The sequence below is a fragment of the Anastrepha ludens genome, chromosome 2, assembly GCF_028408465.1.
Source record: "Anastrepha ludens isolate Willacy chromosome 2, idAnaLude1.1, whole genome shotgun sequence".
NCBI classification, from domain to species: domain Eukaryota; kingdom Metazoa; phylum Arthropoda; class Insecta; order Diptera; family Tephritidae; genus Anastrepha; species Anastrepha ludens.
This window is the reverse complement of record NC_071498.1, coordinates 17,744,138-17,765,824: the sequence shown is the minus strand read 5'-3', so window position 1 is coordinate 17,765,824 and position 21,687 is coordinate 17,744,138. Positions and strand designations below refer to the sequence as shown.

Sequence of the window (21,687 nt, the reverse complement as noted above, 5' to 3'; positions counted from 1 at the left end):
CTCATGAATCCAACGTTGCATATGATTTGTCATCAAATATAATACCTACGTTTTTTAACTTTATCGACAGAACAAGGGAAATTACCACAGATGATATGCTTTTGGAGAATATGTTGTAACATTTAATTTTAAGACTTATTTAATATTGAGATATAGGTTAAATCTACGGCACCAACAATATAATTTAGTGACTTAATCCTGTTGTATTTTCAGAGCTCTTTCACCATCGAAAAAACTCTCGGGTCGGCTGCAAAACTGTAAACGTAAAGCGAAAATGTTGAAGACGAAAAACAACAATCTTCGTAAGTGATGAAAAAAACGATCCGCTATCGAGACCATTCAGCATCTATTGCACAAGTAGGAATTCAACCAATTGAAAAATATGGCGTGAAACCCAAGAAAAACCAATTTGCGTGATAAAATAATAAGCGATACCTTGTTGAAAGCTTTGGAAAAATCAGTACGCAATCAACTTGAAATTAAGCTTTTGACATCGAAGTACATTCTTTCTTTAACTATTCCCTCAAAAAGTTAGGAGGTAATAGAGAGCTTAGAGATGGGTCTATAATTGATAATGTCTTCTTCTCTTTATCGCTTTTGGAGATAGATGTAATTGCTGTTAATTTTCAGCCTCCTACTCCGGTGCATACAGATTTGTGGAAAATAAATTTCAGAGCTCATATAATAGCATGCCATTTTTTAGCGGTACAAAGTTCATCAACATCAGTCTCAGTAGATTGTTTCAAAGCATTGATGCCTTTGATTATATATTTAGTGGTAAAATTGAAATATCCAAAATTGAATGCTGTAGGTTGATTAATATTGAGAGAACGAGTAAGGATTATTGACGTCATCATAAACAAAATCTTATTTGAAAAAACTTGGCTGCATAAAAGCGTGAACTTGCAAATTTTTTTCCTAGATAAACTGCATATGGGCATTTTCACAAAAAGGTCAACCACGAGTGCAAAACTCAAACTGTTCCTGAAAACTTTTTGTTGATGAATAATAAATCTCAAATGTGTTTACTTTATAAATATAAAAGAATTTTTCTTTTCTTTTAATTTTGACCCGAAATATACAACGAATATACAAAATTTACAAAAATCTCACTCTTTTGACCAAATATACCAACTTTTTTCCTTATAATATTCCCTTATTCAAAGCAATACTATGATGTTTTTATAATTTAGAAATCTTCTACTGATAGTAACATAATGTTTAACAAGCAGAGAGACTTAGTGGAGATCGAATAACGGTAGCTTTTTTTTGATTACTTCTGCTTATATTCGTATGTCGCGTCCGTTACCGAAAAATATCATTTATTGTTCTCATTAGTGCAAAAAGTGTTGAAGTATAAATTGCTTTCAGACTTTAAGCAAATAACTTATTTCACTTAAGAAAAGTAGCCATTGACTCTCGACAAAAACGATTAATAAAATTTATTGGTGTTTGAAATTCGTCGCGTCCGTTACCGCGAACCTTAAATTTTAAATAAATGGAAACAGGGGAGAAAAGTAGGCGATCGCATAACTTTAAACTACACTATTGGTCCTTTAAGCGACTTAATTCATGATGTAGAGATTCAGCTACCAGCTTTTAAAATGCATTGTTTTATTAAACGTCACCAACAAAATTACTTTGAAATTAAAAAGAAAAATTTAGCAGCTAATGAAATTGTTATTCAAGTTGATTTTGCTGAAAATTATCGCTTGACATGCCAAAACGAAATTCAAGATGCCCACTTTAGTTATAACCAAGTAACAGTGTTTACGTGCGTAGCTTGGGTTCTTGGTGAAACCAAGTCCTATGCTGTTATCAGTGATACATTGACTCACAGTAAATTCGACGTTTACTGCTTTATTTCCAAAATTATCAATATCTTACAAAACCAGTACAAAGGAGTTACCAGCATTTATATTTTCTCTGATGGAAGCACTTCCCAATTCAAAAATAAATTTATTCTTTCTAGTATTCCAAGACTTGCAGCTGAATTTCATTGCGGAATCTTAGAGTGGAATTTTTTCGCCACTTCACATGGCAAAGGTGCTGTAGACGGAATAGGTGCCGTAGTTAAACGAAAAGTCTGGCAAATCGTTAAAGCAAGAAATATCATTCTCGGTGATGCCTTATGCTTCTATGAATGTGCTAAGAACAACATTGATGGAGTTAAAATTTTGTATATCTCTGGAACACAAATTCATAGTTTTTCTAATCAACTGTCAGAGTTATGGCAAAATGTTCCAAATATCAAAGGAGTTAAAAGTATGCATTGGTTTTCATATTTCGACAGTAAATGTATTGAAGTTGCTCGGACGGCCTATTCATTGAAGGAAATAATTAAAATAGACCATCCTAAAAACTAATAACTTTCTTCTTAATTGTTTAAGTCGTTTTTACTGTAATACCTATTACTTGAGTTTTTATTTTCAATAAAATTGAAGTGTTATAATGAAAAAAATTATATTTCCTAGCTCATGGAAAATTTTGTCGCGTCCGTATTTCTTCTATACTCAATTAAAAAAAACAAAGAGAAAATTATCATATTTCATAAACCTACGAATAACAGTCAACTGTTCGCATTTATTAACATATATATTGTAATATATAAAAATCCTTAATTTGCTGAATTTTGTATATTTCTGAATGCGCCTCAAAAAAACTTCTATTTTTTCTCGCGTCCGTATCACTTTATAATTGCTTATAACTACGTACTTATTTGTAAACGATCTTTCCCATATATATTAAAATCTAGCACTCCGTCAGCCCTTTAAAACAATATCAATATATATAAACTTTTACTTTGTCTTCATTGTTTTGGACGATTTGATGTTCGATTCAACTCTCGAGCTCTGTTAGACGTAATAGTGCAAACTTCTCAGACTCTTATACGATGAAATTAGTGTTCACCGCGTTTGCTCCATCTCTTGTATGTTGATTTATAGTTTATTTATTTGGAGACATCAGACAAGAATAGAACATGTGCAATAGATGTTTCTTAAGGGGACTCCCCGGTGGTCTAGAAATTTCAAAAAATCGATTTTTTGTTTTTTCGATATTTCGAAAGTAGGGTATCTTAAGAATATATTGTGAAATTTTCATGCGGAAATTCCCAATACTACAGCTTCTACAGGCCATTAACTAGGTAGAGAGCGGTCCGCGCGCTCCTGTACCTCAAACTTTAAACTTATTTATCTCAAAACGACTTTTTTCGGCCTGGTGTTGTCAAAAAAAAAACATTTTCATCGTCTTAAATTTTAATATGTTGTTCACAACATCAATGGCTATCGCCATTACTAAATAGAATCCTTTTGATATTTCCATTATTAAGAAAATTACCTGAAAATACCTTAAATTTTCGAGCTCTAGACCACCGGGACACCTTAAATATGCCCTAATATCTTTGAATTTGTATGTCCCATATACCTCTTAAACTCTCGTTTGTTATTAAATGGATTAACGTCACTTGAGTGCAGAAAGAACTTTCTATCGCTTTCTTTTGTGTTTACTTCAATTCAAGATCATATATTTATTGAGTTTCTTTTGAAATATCTCGAATTCCATACAGTTAAATGTTGCAATTACTAAAAATTTATGAATTTCTTTGCTGAATGCACCATTTTCCCGAGTATAGTTTCGATAAAAAACTTATTTAGACATCTGAATTTCTTCAAATACTGCAGGAACTTGTTGAAAAAGTACTTTTAACAAAATTTTTGAGGTTGATTAAAAAAAAATTTAATTCGTAAGTGTTAAATAATAATTAATACCATTTGCAAAATTTACATACATACATACCTAATACGATAAACGAGCACTTCATCTTCATCTGTGGAGAAGAGGTCGTCACGATCTTTCCGACGAAAACGTGACACCAGCGCATAGGAGGCAAGATACAGCAGCATTAATAGCAAAAGAAATATCTGCGAATAAGAATAAAGGAAAGACTATAAATGTATGTATTGGAGGAATGAAAAACTTCAGATATTGTTTTTTTCAAAATTCATATAGGTATGTATACGTAAAATAGTACACACACACATATATACATATGTCTATACCTACATACTCATATCGAGCACAAAGAAATTATAGAAAGTAAAGATATCACTCTAAGTAAAATGAATACAAATTTTCTAAATTCATACAATCGAAGACAAATTTAGATCGTATAAACACATGTTTGTACCTATGTACATGTATTGAAAATAATAACAAATACAGCTCGCGCCAAAACGGTAGCACATCAACATGTTGGCCAGTTTTGACTATTTTTTTAAGCTCATTAATTTTTTTATAAAAGTGAAAATGTATAGCTCATTGTCTAACAAAAATCATATGCATGCGAGTTAAATACTTTATACAAAAATTAGAAAAAATCCACAAACTTTTCATCCTAAATCCATGGTTTTTAACTAGAATTTCTAGAAGCGTTGGTTGGTATACAGTTCCATAGCTTTCTCATTTTAGTATAATGAGGTGAAAGTCTGAAGTTGGTAAAAAGTCCGGTTGATTTTTTATAATATATATATGGTATTTAAATGTTTAAATTAAGTGTTTAATTTATACGAATCGCGCACGTGGGAACCGGTCCATATGTGTTTCTTATGTTGGTAGAGCTGTAAGACACACATCTGTCACTTTTTAGCGCTATCGGATCATTAGTGTCTGCGTGGCCGGCCGGACATGTGAGCAATCAATTCTTGGATTTTGCTAGATGATAACGCGCCATCGCACCGAGCCCAAAATGGTGATGGATTATTTGACCTAACACCAAGTAAATACCATCGTGCATCACCATATTCACCTGATATGGGCCCATGCGACTTCTTTTTGTTTCCCAAATTGAAGTTACCACTTCGTGGAAGGAGATTTCAGTCAATAGAGGAGATCAAAGAGAATGCGACGAAGGAGCTGAAAGCCATCCCTTCGTCGGCCTACTCAGCATGGAGGACTGAGTTAAACGTTGGCACACGTGTGTTGCTTTAGACGGGTCATATTTTGAAAGAGATAAAATCAATTTGCCTGAAATTTAACTCTATTTTGTTTTATTTAAACATTCCCGGTACTTTCTGGTCATAGGAACGGCGAATGGTTTTTATGAGCAGCTTTTTCATGGCAGAAATACACTCGAAGGCTTGCCATTGCCTGTCGGGGGCCGACCGCTATTAGAAAAGAACTTGTTCTATCATTTTGCTGTTTCATGTTGGGAGATTGGAACCTACGCACTCCCGAATGGTAGTCACGCACCAACCCGTTCGGCCACTTTGACGTAAACATTTTCCACTTTTTGACATAGTCTCCGTTTAGGCTTATGCACTTCGTCCAACGCTCTTGTAGTTTGTTGATCCCTTCCGAATAATACAGGGTTCGGCACTCGAAGTGTAACCAATTAAAAAGGCCGCTGGAAAACTACTTTTATTCAATTCAAAGTAAAAAATGTGTGAAAATAATACAAAATTAAGAATCAATTTATGTACTTCGGCTTGATATGACCACCTTTTGCCTTGACTATGGCCTTGAGACGGTCCAGAAATGTCTCACAAGCTGACCGAATATGACTTGCAGGTATTTGGCCCACTCGCGGACAATGGCTTTTTTCAGCGCCTCGAGACTGGTGAATCTTTTAGGTCGAACTTTGCTCTCCACAATGGCGCAAAGAGAATAATCCATCGGATTCGCGTCTGGTGAATTTGAGAGCCATTGTGTGGACATTATAAAGTTCGGAACGTTGTTTTTTAGCCATTCTTGGTTCACTCCAGCTTTGTGAGACGGTGCCGATACCTCTTGAAACATCCATGATCTGCCACCGAAATATTTGTCTGCCCACGGCTTCAAAGCAACCTCCAGAATATTTTCCCCGATAATATTTTGCATTTATCTTGGCGCCAGGCTCGATGAAAACGATTGGAGTGCGCCCATCTGCGGTTACAGCAGCCCTAGCCATTACCGGCATTGGCGGGTGCTGCTACCTGGTGGTCAATCGATGACTTAAATTCTCGTATGAACGGTCGGTCAAATAAACCCTATCATTTTATAAGTTTACGAAATGCTCAATTTGAAAAATATTCTCCTCAGAACTCAGAATGTTCGGAAATTGACCGCTTTCGGCCAGGCAAAGCAAAGCAACTCCTTCGATCTTTCAAGTCTGACTTGTTGCTGCTTTGGTGTGAGATTATGCGCCTTTTGGTTCTTGTAAGGCTTGACTTTGAGATCATTTTTCAGTATGCGGCGGATGCTACGGTCAGCTATTTTCAGTTCTTTCGCCATTTGATTGGCACTTCGTCGGAGATTTCGCTCAAGTCGCTTCTTCACTTTTTAAACCATTTCACGTGGCGTTGCAGTCTTTTGATGACCACCTCCATGACGTTTCGCGATGCTACCAGTATCATTGTAACGAGTAATGGTGCGATAAACAAAAACTTTATTTACTTTAAGGTGCTCGAGCTCACGAACAATCGCTGGTTGGGATTTTGCAGTCAAATATAATACACGTTTCTACGACAGTCGGTTCTTCGTAACCGGAACGACCCGGATTTATATCCGGCCAAGGACTTTTACTTCAGCAGCATTCCCAGTATATGTATGGGTAATGTTTATGCTGCTACAACAACAACAATCAAACTATTACATTTGAAAGGCATTACTGATTTTTTTTTCGCGTTTACTCTCGGCAAAATGCTTCCGCGCGCTTGTAAACAATACTCCGGACTGTCATTTAGCCAATTAACAGACAGGTGATGTCCATGCATCAGCAGCGCGAGCGGTCTGAAGTCGGCTACACTTCGAGTGCCGGACCCTGTACAATTTCTACAAGTTTTAAAAATAACCATTCGTTTCTGCAATCACCTACTCATTTAAATAAAATATTTTTCCCGACAGTCATTTGATTAAATTAGGAAACGAATAGTAGTCCGAGGAATCCGAGGAAACCAATAGTGGGAATATAAATATGAATATGAAAGTTAATTTTGCAACCACAACTGCTGAGGCGAGAGCTGGCGCGTTGTCGTGGTGAAAAAGGAAAATCACTCGAATTCCTCGATTCAAATGAATGCCAAGCAAAAAGAAACTGAAACTTCGTGTATGTTTTCCAAGAGATGTTACTAACTAAACATAATTTTGATACTCGCCAATAATGCCATCCGTCTGACTTTGCACGAACTTTATAAACGACCCTCGTACTTTTACACAGGGAGGTATAGCAAATTGAAAACTTTAAAGCCGCTTTTACCGACATATTGGTGTTTTGGATTATGACACTCTTCAGCAAATTATTGATATATGACCAGAACAACAACACTTGTTAAAAGCTTTACCAATAAAAATTGAACGAAATGTCTGATAAGTTTGGTAATCTAGATTCTGGCACATCGTTTAAATTATAACCAATAAAAAAGTGATACGTGGACTTTAGAACACACTTTATAAGATACAGCGATATGGCTGTGATGTGTTTAAAAAATATGTGAGCCAATTTTCAATGAAATTCATATCAATATCACTACAATCACATACATGGGATACGTATTTAAGGCCAGTTAGCCTACATAGATTCAATTTAAATTAATGGAATAAATGAATTAATTACATATACGAGATCCAGAACATTAATTTTTGGCTATATTTGAAATAGCAAAATAATCGTACTATATGTTAGTAACCTCCTTTTGTAGGATTTTGTTATATATTTATTATACATATTTTTTTTTTTTATTTTATAATATTGTTATATCGAAATTTCGGACTTCAATTTATCGATTCAATATACCTAAAACTAAATAAAATAACCAACGTCTAAAAAGTAGCAATACGAATTCCATAACTTAATTAAACAATTTAGATATTGTTTTCGTACGTTTTATTTTATCGGCATGATATTGGAAATGATAAAGGAATAGCCCTTTGCTCTGAGTTCACTAACTGTGCACAACTCCAGTACAATGGATTGGCTACCAAAATCGCCAATTTTGATTTTTCTTGATTTGAAGTTTTAGGAGTAAATTTCGGGTGGAATTTCCAGCCCCATGATAATTTTTCATAAACACCAAAATAACATAGAAAAAGCGACATCCATTGCTTGCTGATTATGAAAAGTATTGGCTTTTTGACCAAAATCGTATATGTATACTTATATTGAAGTTGATAAGGCCACAATTTTGGTTTTGAGATCTCAAAAATTAGGTATAGGCAAAATTTGTGAAAAATAAGTTTAACTAAAACTGCTGTCATTCATTTTGTTCAAAAATACTCAATGTTGGTTCCGAATGGCCGAAAATTACCCTACAACATCCGGGTACGAAACGCCAGGCATGAAAATGATGAAAAAAAAGTTTTTTTCTAAAAGCGGTCATCATTTGACTGGCAATGGCAAACTTCCGCGTATATTTAATGCAAACCATGACAATTTTAGTTTGATTACAAAAACTAGTTTTGAAGTGCAAAAGTTTAGACTTTTTCTGGAATTTCTGTGGCATCATTAGTGTGTTGTTTTTGGCCAAAAAGTAGCGCACAACCAACGATGTGTGAGCAGGGGGGTTATCGTGATGCAATTTTTGATTGCAAATCCGGGCGTTTCTGGCGGATTGCTTCGTGCAAATTGCGCGTAACTTGCAGGTAATATTCCTTATTGACCGTGTTACCCTGTGGCAAGAACTCATGATGCACAACGCCCCTGCAATCGAAGAAAACGGTAAGCAAAACTTTTACATTCGACCGAACTTGGCGCGCTTTTTTCGGTCTGGTCTTGGTTCGTGCGGCAGCTTCCATTGATATGACTGAGCTTTGGTCTCCACGTCATAACCATAAATCCACGATTCGTCACCAATTATGACCCTCTGGAGCAAATTTGGGTCGTCGCGGACAGAGTCCAACATGTCAAAAGCAATGTTCATGCGATGCTACGTTTGGTCGAAATTGAACAGTTTTGGTACAAATTTTGCGCCGACCCGTCTCATGCCCAAATCATTGAAAAAAATCGAATGAAACGAGCCAATCGATGTGTCTAGGTCCTCTGCAACTTCTCTAACCGTGATTCCATGATTGGCCAATACCATTTTCTGCACTTCATCAATTTTTTCGTCTGTTGTTGAAGTACTCGGCCGTTCGGCACACTTTTCGCCGTTAACATCTTCTCGGCCTTCGGAGAACATTTTTTACCACCGATAAACGTTGCTTTGGTCCAAAGTAGCTTCTCCGTATGACACAGTCAACATTCGGAATGCATCAGCGCACTTAATTTCGTCTTTCACGCAAAATTTTATACAGGTTCTTTGATCCATCTTTTTGAATAGGTAAAAATCGAAGACGAGCGCAAACATGTACAAGCAAAGCAGCTGTCAACAATTAACTGAACATCCAAAATAGCCGAACTCGTCGGCATGAGTGAGAAACATAAGTACCAACATATCGCCACAAAAAAATCGAAATTCGATACTTTTTGAACACACCTCGTATGTACATCCAAGCTACATTTCTGCCGGAGGTAATTAGATTTCTCTCCCCATGCTCAGCACTTTTTCCGCCTTGTCACCAAAACCTTTTTCGTCTCGTTCTTTCTTCTTTTTTGTAAAGATTTTTAGTTTCTTCACGTGTTCTTTGTTCGCCGCTCATACCTACTGCGAAAATTACCCGGTACTGATAACGGTCACACAACATAATTTTACATGTGTTTCAAAGCTAACATGATAAAAAAATGTTGCTTGCTTTCCTAATAGAGAAGTTACATTCGAAATGCATTCACTAATTTCTAATGACGCACTCCGCACTTCTTATCTATCACTGTTTCTCATCTTTAGCAAAGAAAGAGGCTACTCTTGTTTCGCGTTTAGTTTTAAAAACATTTTTATAAGTATCTCAAGGCAAATTAAAATATTGCATATCGCATAATTTTAGTTTTTAATAAAAGACAAAAAATGCATCCTCCACTGAAATGCATTTTTATGATGGTAATATTTGTATGAATATAGTTCAATCGCACATTTTGTAAAATAATTTTTTGTTTCTAAACATTAAAGCAGTTTCTAAAATATTTTGCTAAGTTCCTGAAACAATATTAACTATAGCATATTAGGAGAGTAACGGGAAGATGCAGAGGTGAAGAAATCCGGCAACTTCGATCAACACTGAATTTGTTGTTATTTGCTTAGGAAAAGTAGATTGTGAAGTAAAGGATTTACCTGTCAATATTTTATGAAAAATAGTTCCGACTAAATTTCAGCTCAAATAATATCAAAAACCATACAATCTCTTATAAATATGTATGAGCCGCAATTTCAAAAAAAAAATTGTATTGATAAAAAATGTATAGAAGTAACACATGGGCTGAAAAGTCCCGCGCCTAACAAAGAAGCACACATTTTTTTTTTGGTCAAAATTAGCTTTATTCATCCACGTAATTTCTATCAAGAACAACACAATCATTCCAGCACCGCTCTTACATTTCAATACCACTTTTGTAGAACGATTTATCCTTTGGCTCAAAATAGGCTTCAGTTTCAGCGATAATCTCTTCATTCGAGCGAAATTTCTTACCGGCGACCATTTTTTTAGGCCAGTAGCCGCTGGTAACCTAATAACCTGGCGAATAATACGGTGGATGTAGGAGCAATTCGAAGTTCGAAGTTTATGTAGTTTTGCCATTTTTTTGATTGATTTGTGGCACGATGCGTTGTCTTGATGAAACGAAACAGTGCGCAAACGCGGCACCCACTTTGAACAGAGGTTTCTCATAATCAAATGCTCTTTCAATATAAAGCCAACACGTTCTTTTGATATCATTACGATGTCAGCTAACTCATGCAACTTCACCTTTCGATCATTTAAAACGATGTTGTGGACGTTTTTAATGTTTTCTGGTGTTACCTCTTCATTTGGAAGTCCACTGCGTTGCACAACTTCGGTGCTCTACGACCACTTTTAAAGTCCGTAAATCATCGTTTTATTGTTGCTTCAGACGGAGCGGAGCCCTCATAACACTTTTCAAGCCATTGCTTCGCTTGAACGATATTTCTTCCCAACAAGAAGTAGTGTAAGACTAAAACACGAAATTATTTTTGATCCATTCTTTTGAAAATAACAAAAGTAGCGTCACTCTTACCACAATAACTCACGAACTAATGAATAGAATATCATAAAAGTTTAACAACTGTCTTTTTAAGGTTAGTACTAACTGAAAACGAGGTGAGTGCAATAAAACTAATGCCATCTATATGTTAGGCCCGGGACTTTTCAACCCATGTTCTATCTGCTATACTTTCTTTCACCAAAATCTGTATTTAAGCGCTCTAATACTGACGAAAGGGGGACCACAGAGATTTTTCTATTACATATACTATAGTATCTGACTGTATTCACACTAACAGCCACTATGCACGAAGAATTGTTAATGGGACAGAAGAAAATTAACATGAATATGAAGATGAGCGGAAAACGAATACTTTTCAATTATTTACGTGCACAGTTAAATTTATCAGCTAATTTCAATAATACATTTTTCGAAAATAAGAAACAAAGCGACAAATGTATGTGCATGGGCCTTATCAGCCGTTTTATGGAAATCTATTTTTGGACCATAGCCGCTAGTGAGGTAATACTACATTTGTTCGATATTTTCAAATAACATGGCTATACATTTATTGTTTAATTGAAAAATTGTGTGCAGTATAAAGAAAGTATGTGACAGTGCCTCAAACGCTTAATCGTACATACTCAGCGTTCAACTTTCACCCGGTGGTCTGGAAATTTCAAAAAATTTCTTTTTTCGATATTTCGAAAGTATAGACTCTTAAGAATATACTGTGGAATTTTCATGCGGAAATTCCCAATTTTATACCTTCTACAGCCCAGACCTCCTTGGCACCACAAGATCTACTCCGTCACTCGACTCGAAGGTCGAGTAGATTTACAGAAAATTAAAAAATAAAAAAAAAAACGTTGTAGAAAGCGGTCCGCGCGCTTCTGTGTTGTCAAAAAAACAATAAAAATATTCTACCGAGTCGTCTGAAATTTTAATATGTTGCCCACTATAATCATATTATTATTTCAATTATTTCGTGTTTTTTTATTAAAAAACTGAAAAATAAACCCGATTTTTAGAGTGCGAAATTCAAAACCGCACCATGTTGTCAAATTGTTTTTTTTTTTTTATTCTAGTGCGGGACATAGCTAAAGCCATGCTGATTAATAATTTTTCTTTGTTTGGGTATTTCAGATAAATAGAAGAGCCAAAATGGACAACACCTTCCAGGTCCAATTTTTCGTGAGGGTCAACTTTAACGCCATTTTTTAAATTATTAAAATTAAGAAAAAAAATATATTTTTTTCATTTTTGTATGTAAAAGAAGTTAAATGAAAAGCCATAACAATTTAAATATCGTTTTTCATTTTTTTTTATTCTGAAAAAAATTCCTGAAAATACCCTAATTTTAGAGCTCTAGACCACCGGGATTCCTTAATTTTGTTTCGAAAAAATCATCTTTTTGATTTATTTAAAATCTACCCAGTTTAATCACATATAAAATAATTTTATTTACATTCAATATTTTTATACTGGAAAATAAAAATAAACAAATGCGGAAAATTCACGTAAAAACGGGCAGGGTCCCGATATATTTCAAGCGAAATCAATATGCGCATCGAATTCTATAAAAAGCGGCGCATTTTTGGGTTGCTACAAGTTTTAAAGTGATAAACATAAATCGTTGGACAATGGCTCCGCCAGGAAAATAGCAAACTAAGGGCCTCCGCACGCGGGTCGTATCGTCATCGTAGCGTATGCCACAAAATGCGCTTCATTGTCGCACCCATGCGTTCAAATGGCGAACCGCATACGGGTCGTCAGCTACTTGCTGTGACCAGCAATCATGCAGCATGCCGCTTATCTTACAGCAGAGTGATCAAATATCCTGTACACTTGTAGTGTGATTTTTGATTTTCAATTTTTGCTATTTTGTTTTTGAATAGTCGGTAAAATGTCTGAAATTTATATTCATTGTAATCATTTGTGTAAGCACAAGGCAGAAATTTGTAATCATCCTCTTGTAACTTACTTGTGGCAATGAATAATCTGGTGTTTGAGTTATTCCTAATGTATGGATGCACCCAGTGACTCCTTTTTCCTTTATTTCTCCTCCGATGAAGAAGATAATACAATAAAATAAATTCCTTTACATCGCTCGACATATTTCACAATTCGTACTTGTACGATAGCTAGTTGCATTGTGTGCAGTAAAAAATAATGTAGTGCCGCCGACGATACGACCCGCGTGCCGAGGCCCTAAAAGGCATCCGCTGATTGTTAAATTGCATGAAGAGGAAAAATTTTTAGAGTTATCGGTAAATTAATGAACAGAACTCGCTCTTCCGTGCAATTTATAATTAGAAGATACAAAAGCGACTCTTCGATTGCACATAAAAGCCGCCTAGGCCAAGTGAAGAAAGGGAAATCATCGCGAAGAACGCATGATTTTGAAGTAAGTTAAAAAAGCAATTTGGTGTCAGCCGCAAAACTTAATAAAATGTTAAAGATGAAATACTAAATAAGTGGTTTGTGTTGAAATAGTTCCAAATTTGTTGAGAAAACATAACTTCGCGGGGCGAAGAGCGAGAAAGGAACGCCTTATTAGTCCGAAAAACAAGGGCGAGCGCATGAAATTTGCCACTGAATATATTGGGTTGGCAACTAAGTAATTGCGGATTTCACTAATAGATGGCTTCAGTTGAATTTTTAGGTTTGCAGTCGTAGTACAAATGTAAAACACATTTTGATATTTGATAGTTGGCAATTTAGCTGTCAATCAGTAAAAAAAGTGTTTTGATCGGTCGCATAGTTTTCGTTCGGCGTTCGTTGAAAAATGGAAAATCAAAAGGAACATTTTCGTGATATTTTGCTTTTTTACTTCCGCAAGGGGAAAACTGCATCGCAAGCTCATAAAAAGTTATGTGCTGTTTATGATGACGAAGCCTTAAAAGAACGGCAGTGTCAAAATTGGTTTGCCAAATTTCGTTCTGGTGATTTTTCACTCAAAGATGAAAATGAAAAACGCTCTGGTCGTCCAGTTGAAGTTGATGACGTCCTAATCAAAGCAATAATCGATGCGGATCGTCACAGTACAACACTGGCGATGAAAAATTGATTGTTTACAACAATATCAAGCGAAAAAGATCGTGGAGCAAGACAGGTGAACCAACTCAAACAATAAACAAAGCTAATATTCATTAAATGAAGTTTTTGTTGTGTGCTCTATATTTAGTGATCGTCGTACGGTTTGTTTCTGGAATCACGAGGTTCTCACAACGATTTAAAAACGTTACTCTCAAAATACAAAGATTAAAAAAAAATTACTTCAAACATGGAATTTTTTAACATTTATGTTGCAATTACCAACCAACTGTTCAGTTGATTGAATTAATATATTTTTTGCTCAAAAAAATTCAGTATTAAATTTTATACGCCACATGTTCTTGCGCCTAAGTAAATAAGCGGATTGGGTATTTCGTTCAAAAGCTATTTTTAGATATTCAAAATAATATTAAAAAAACAAACAAATACCATACATACGTACGTAAATACATACATATCTGTCTACTGATTTGAGATGAACAAATTCTGAGCTTCCACAAAAAATTTTATATTTTCATTGAAATTTTATTAAAATGGGTTCTTAAGCTAATGGATATTTACAGGATTTGAATGGGTTTAGAACTTAAAAAAAAAACGATTTTTTTATCTAAGTAAAATATGTGTAGAATATGCTCCAATAGTTTTATGTCCATAGAAAAAAACCTTAGGAGATAGTGCCGTGGGAAGTTCCGTTCATTAGGGCAGGTCAGCCTGGTGCATCACGGGTAATTAGTTTCAAATATTTTTGAAACGGTTGCCTAATTTCAAATATTTGACTTTTCCACATACATGCAAATTTTGTTCTCTTAAACAACTTAGCTTACCCCTAACAATTAAATGAATAAAAGAGAGTTTGAGCTTCAGACATAATCTGCTTTGTTAAATAGCCGAATATTGCTGAATGTACTTAAAGAATTTATCATTCCTTCAATTAATTCCAATTAATCCGTACTACTACTCCTATTTCTTGTATCTTTTTCTTTTTTTTAATGCCACCTACAACTTCAACTTCTTTACTACTAACTATTGCATTATTTTAATTTTATTGCTAATTCTTTTATCTAGTACTGAATTATGTAAACTATTCTTAAGGCCAATCATAGTAAAAATAACCTATGGTTGTATGTTTGACTTAAATATAATATATACAAAAATTAAATAAATAAACATATGTACATATATGATTTTTTAGATATTATCTTTTTAAACAGTTGGTTTAAACAGCTGACGAACGTTTCGTGTTTTGTTTCACTGTCAAACATCTTCAGTTTGGTCTATAATTTAACCATGAATCGTCTTACAAACGAACAACGCTTGCAAATCATTGAATTTTATTATTGTATAAAATTGCGTGTTCTGTTAAGAAAGTTTATCGCGCGCTTCTTCCATTTTATGGTCAGTTTAATCGACCCACTGAAGCAGCTATTCGAGCTATTGTGACTAAATTTAGAACCAAATTTCCTTTATTGGACATCAAACCAACACGCTTACGTAGAGTGCAAACTGAAGAAAATATTGCAGCTATGTATATCGGCCAGTGTTAATGATTGCCATCAATTATCGATTCGTCGCCGTTCGCAGCAATTGGGCCTCTGTTACTCAACAACGTGGAAAATTTTGCGAAAGGATTTAGGTGGGAAGCCTTTCAAAATACAGCTGGGGCAAGAATTGAAACCGAACGACCTACCGCAACGCAGAATTTTTGGTGAATGGGCTCTTGGAAAGTTGGCCGAAGATCCACTTGTTTATCGAAAAATTGTATTCAGCGACGAAGCTCATTTTTGAGATCAATGGGTAGGTAATAAGCATAATTGTGGATTTTGGAGTGAAGATCAGCCAGAAGAATTGCAAGATCTACCAATGTATCCAGAAAAGTCACAGTTTGGGGCGCTTTATGGACTGGAGGTATCATTGGACCGTACTTCTTCAAAGATGCTGCGAATCGTAACGTAACTGTGAATGGTGAGCGCTACCGTGAAATGATATCCAACTTTTTTTTGCCCAAAATGCAAGAGCTTGACTTGCATGACATGTGTTTCAGCAAGACGTGCAATGTGCCACATGCCACACAGCACGCGTAACAATGGACTTGTTGAGAGGCGAGTTCGGTGAGCATTTTATTTCACGTTCGGGACCTGTCAATTGGCCACCCAGATAGTGCGATATAACGCCTTTAGATTATTTTTTGTGGGGTTATGTTAAAGCTCATGTCTATTCAGACAAGCCTGCTTCAATTAACGCAGTGGAAGGCAACATTAAAGCATTTATATGTGAGATACCGGCCGAAACATTGGAAAGAGTATGCCAAAATTGGATAAGCGGATGGACTATTTGAAGCGCAGTCACGGTCAACATTTGCATGAAATAATCATCAAACATTAAATTATATGGACTCTACTATCGATTGAAATAAAAATTGCATGCTTTTTTCTGAATTTTACGCGTGTTTTTTGAAAAACTTTCCTAGAGCTCTTAAAAAATCACCCTGTAGATACGCAAATGCTTTCAATAATTTAGCTTTTGATATAAACTAGCTCTTATTTTACGATCAAAAAATTGAGGTGTGATAGGCGAAGTCCTAAATAAACAAGACTGGCGTCATAAAAAGGTTTTTGAAGGCACCATCTTTTTAATGAGTTAGTGCGTAGGAACTTACATCCCTAGCTCACTTCCAGTGAAGGCCTGGTGACATTTGGTTTAGTGGAAGCGAAGTTATTGCGTCTAAAGTGTCAGTATGTTTGTGTCATCGGTACAAAAATGAGTTTCGAACAAAGAGCTAATTTCAAATTTTGCTTTAAAATCGGTAAAACGTTTACCGAAACATTTGAATTGATGAAAAAATATTCGAAAGTCCTCATTAAAGAGACGAGAAAAGACCCGAACTTCCTTTACAACAATGGTGATGAAACATGACCTTAGACTAAGCGTCAAAGTGCCGAATGGAAGACCCCTGATGAGCCATCACCCAATCGCGTTTGGAGAAGTCAAAAATAAAGTCGTTGCTCATTTGTTTTTACGATTCCAAGGGAATTGTCCCCAATTAGTTCGTGCCAACGGACCAAACCATCAATGCAAATTTCTATCTTTGCGTTTGAAGCGTTTGTTGCATCGCATTCGTCGAATTCGCTCTGAATACCGCGAAAGAGGAAGCTGGCGCTTACTGCATGATAATGCACCATCTCATCGATCTACTCTTGTGACTGATTTTTTGACTAGAAATCGCATTTTAACCATCAATCACTTACCGTATAAGGCTCCCTGTGACTTCTACCTATTCGGAAAATTGCATGAAAGGAAAACGTTTTGCGTCCGTAGAAGCCATCCAAAAGGCTTGTACCGACATACTGAGGGACATTCCGGTCAATGACCTGAAACACTTTTTCGAGAAGCTTTTAGATCGCGCAAAACAGTGCATCGTGGCCAGAGGGGATTATTTTAAATAAATAAACTCGAAGTTATCAGAACAAAGCTCCTCTCGTTCCTATTTTAGCTCAGTCTTGTTTATTTTTGACTCCACTTTTATGGACTGTACTTTTATGAGTGAAGCCAATAACGACAGAACTGAAAATAGATATTTGTTTTGTGCAGCCTAAAAGTGCGCGCGTGCCCTCAGTATTTGAAATTGATGATTGTTAATTTCCAAGAAAAATTATTAAAGGCTTAAGTTCTCAGATCGCTGAAAAATGGAAAATGAAGCGAAATTCGTGACAGCACCCGAGATGACACAGCTAATATGCTCACCTTGCAGTCCTTATATCACGTTGCAAGATGTCGAGCATAGTAATACATAATAATATGCGATTATTACTTAAGGGGTTAGGGGTAGCCAGAATTTTCAAAAAATTTGATTTTTTTTGCATTTACTTAAAGTATAATATCTTAAACATATTGTGTGAAAATTTAAAGTGAATCCGACAAATACTTTCCGAGTTATTCAACAATTAACAAAGGGCGCTCGGGCGCTCCGGAGCGTTCGAGAGCAAGTTGCTGGATGCTGCACGTATGAAAGTGGCAGATAAGCGCGTTAACGATAACACTCGAGAAGGTAAAATGCCACGTAGGCAACAGCAAATCGATATTTTGGAAGCTGCTATGACGGCTGGCCCAGGAATAGATAGCACAGTGCTAGTTATTAAATAATTCGTATAACTCTACATAAATCGATAGGAAAACTTTAAATGCGTTTTTCTCAAAACTATGTTTTTTGAACTAGTAATCACTGTAACTTAAAAACCGCTTGGAAGATTTCAATACAATTTACGCAGCTTTTGAAAAACATAAAAAACTCGTGCCTGGATTTTTTTTAATTTAGATTTTTTTAACAATTAATTGTCGGTCTTTTTTCTCGAAAATGTGAAAAATATTTCCTGAGGCTGCCATATTGTGAATTTTGAAAAAAACAAAGATCTTCGATCAGGCACAAGATTATCTATTAATAAAACTAATTTCTCTTGTCCGATTGATTTTAGATGAATCTCCAAGGACTTGTGATAATCACAGCTAGGGACTTCTGGAGAAACGGGCTTCACACAAACAACGATAACTTTTACAGTTATTATTTTTTTTTTTGAAATTTTTCTAAAGTCAAGTCGAAATATGATGTATTAACCCCCTTGTCTATAACCAACTTTTTCGCGGTTTTTTTTTTTATTGTTAATATATGTATAATTGAAAGATCTGTAGCTGTTTGAACAAGTACAGTATTTTTCAGATATTGTTTCTTTGCATTTTCCCAGGTCTATCCTTATAACGTACCGGATTTTCAGGTAGCCGCAAGCTCCCCTACAAATGGAGGGAGATGTGTGAGTACCCGAGCCCTACGAAGTCAAGAACTGACGTCATAATGTCCCTGGGTTGTAATGTGATCGCGTCTTCGGCGTCTATTTCATTTAGTATTCGCTGAGTAGTTGAGAAGTATAGACGATTTCAGTGTGATTAAAAAAAAACCTAATTGAGAAGAAAATGGAACAACTATTGAGCAATTTTTATAACATCTTGGATATAGCGGCTCTCGCAGCTACTACGAAAATAATAAAATGATACAAGAAAAACTTATCAGAGGCGATTATTTTTACGCCAACTCAGCGGGGAATTGTGCCGACCTGTTATTGAAGATCGATCACGAAATGCTCAGATAACAAGACATTTCGCTGTCGTCGTGTTACGTATGTTATAAAGGTGAATTTAGAAAGAGGAGGAAAACACGAAAATCATGCTCAGAATGTAATAAGCCTGTTTGTGACGAGCATTCAAAATCTATTTGTAAATGTCTTGAATATATTGTATATATTTCATAAATTTTTTTTACCAACAATAATTATTTGTATGTAATTCTAGATACCCTTTTTCCAATTTTACACTTTCAATATGGATTTTTTTACAATTACAGCACGAACAATACACTGGAATCAAGTGCGTACCCGGGTACCCTGGTTATTGAACAAGCGCGTAAATTAGTTTGACCCCCAGAATCAAATGCTATTTTCATAAAAAAAATTGAAAGCATAGATTGATGTGGAATTGACCAAATAACAAGGATCTGGGCGGAAATTTTTTTTTATCAAGCAGTGTTTCAATTGTACTATCTCAAAGATAGGAAAGGGTACCTGGGTACGCGGTTATTGACATAAGGGTTAATGCTATGTTTTTATTTTTGTAAAATAAAGCAATTGACTAGCGAAAAAAATGATAGAAAATCTTCATTTTTTCGGGCCTCTGACTACCCCCAACCCCTTAAGCAGGATAAACACATGTAGGCTTTGGCACATACATACATACTTAGTCGAATGCCAGATCAAGGTACAATTTTTCCAACACATTTTTAAAACATAACATATATCTGCATTTGTATGCAGACCTTAAATTTTATAGGAGCACCCGCTTGCATCGCTTTAACATTTTCCATTTTCTAAATTTTTGGGGTAGCTTGTCGAATTATATAAGCGTTGCATAATGCTGTTGAGAGGTGGCTGTTATTAAGTAAAACTTTCTAACTTTCAATTTTTGTGTTTCATATCCGAAAAAACAACTTTTTAACAAACTACCCCGCGCACGCATATCGGCAAAGCTCTTTTATATTCCTTAGGTACATTAGAAATCAAGTTAGGTATTTTGTTTTTGTTTATAAAATATAATAGGAAACAAGTATTTAACTTCTAAGCTTCTGATTGTGTTCTTTGTATCATATCAAAATTTTAGGTGACTGCGACCTGAAAGTTTAATTTGTGTCGGCGTTTGGTTATCTACATATACGTAGGTATGTGCATATATACATACATAGATAGAAAGTTTATTTGGCGTTTGTTTAATTTTGAGGCTATTGTAAATATTGCTAATAAACAATTAATACAATACTTTTTACGTTATTTATCGCACCTTTTTTATTATACCATAGTAATGTATGTATAAGTAACTAAAAGTATATATGTATATGTACTATATTGGAATACTTACAATGTTTTCGCGTAGATTGTTATGAAAAATCTGTAATTTGATATCAGTTACTTCCTCCTCTTCTTCGTCCATGTCGCCAAGAAACTTCTTAAATTTCCCGTTTGTAGCGGCCAGGTTGGTATCGTAGTCTTTATTTTTAAATCTGCACGTTGCGATGCACGTACGCACTTATCGAAGATACTACGCGAATTATTACTCTGTGTTAAATTTTACTATTGCACACGTACGGCGTGAGATTTTCACAGCACGCTTAAACAAGTAATTCGACGTGGCCAAGCAACTAACAAAAAACGCTGATATCTTCAATTTCTAATCAATTCTAATTTAATATTTGAACCAGGCAGGTCAGACAGACCTATAAGAATTGGACTGTGAACCGTCACAAAGAATTTTTCGGCACTTAAACACTAATAACGCCTGGTACAATAAGAGAAACGATAATAGCAATAAAAGCAAAACGCGTTGTACTTTTTGCTTTTCATTTATGTGCATGCGTATATTGACGTATAAAACGCTATTAAATGCATATTAAAGTATGAAATTAATTTTATTTTTTATTTAATTCCTTTTCACTATAAATTTTCATTTAAATTTTTTCGATTTTCACTTATTGCAGTAGTGGAGTCTTTTGTTGTACATGCAACATGGACTTCGTTGATCTAAGTTTTAGTTCACACATACTTTCCCCGCTTGCAACAACAATACGAATATTTATCAATTACACAGTGGAAATATTTATACCGTCCGATTTAACTAACGCCCCATATTTTTAAAATTGATTTTAATCCACATGCAAAAATGTAGCAAATTTCTCAAACAAACAATTTTTTTCACAAATTTCCACGTACAAAAAATGCTTAAAAGTCGCAAACAAACTTCAAACGGACAAGTTAGCAGAACAACAAAATTTTCGCCGTAGATGTACTTACCAGTGATGCCTTAATTTTGGTAGCCAGTGTGTACTCTTATGCATTTTCCCTTTTTATGTGGACCAAATTTATACCTACGACACATGGACACCGTCACATTTATTACTCATTTCTTACAACACATAAAATTTTGTCGCTTCCGCTTATGTTTACGACCGCAAAACTAAGTCGCCAGACGAAAGT

At 35.2% G+C, this 21,687-nt stretch overlaps 1 protein-coding gene across 3 annotated transcripts in view; it reads right to left on the bottom strand.

The window, feature by feature from the left end:
• LOC128864178 (protein Lilipod) overlaps positions 1-21,486 on the bottom strand; it is a 33,093-nt gene extending 11,607 nt beyond the window's left edge. For 2 of the 3 annotated variants that reach the window (XM_054103730.1, XM_054103713.1), the window contains exons 1-2: positions 20,576-21,486; positions 3,799-3,923 (exon numbers count right to left, since the gene is read on the bottom strand). In XM_054103730.1, the coding sequence (XP_053959705.1) occupies positions 3,799-3,923; positions 20,576-20,647 (197 nt within the window). In that variant the 5' untranslated portion in view covers positions 20,648-21,486. The remainder of the gene's footprint in view (positions 1-3,798; positions 3,924-20,575) is intronic. The other variant, XM_054103721.1, reaches the window with a different exon arrangement.
• Between the last annotated feature and the right edge of the window lie 201 nt (positions 21,487-21,687).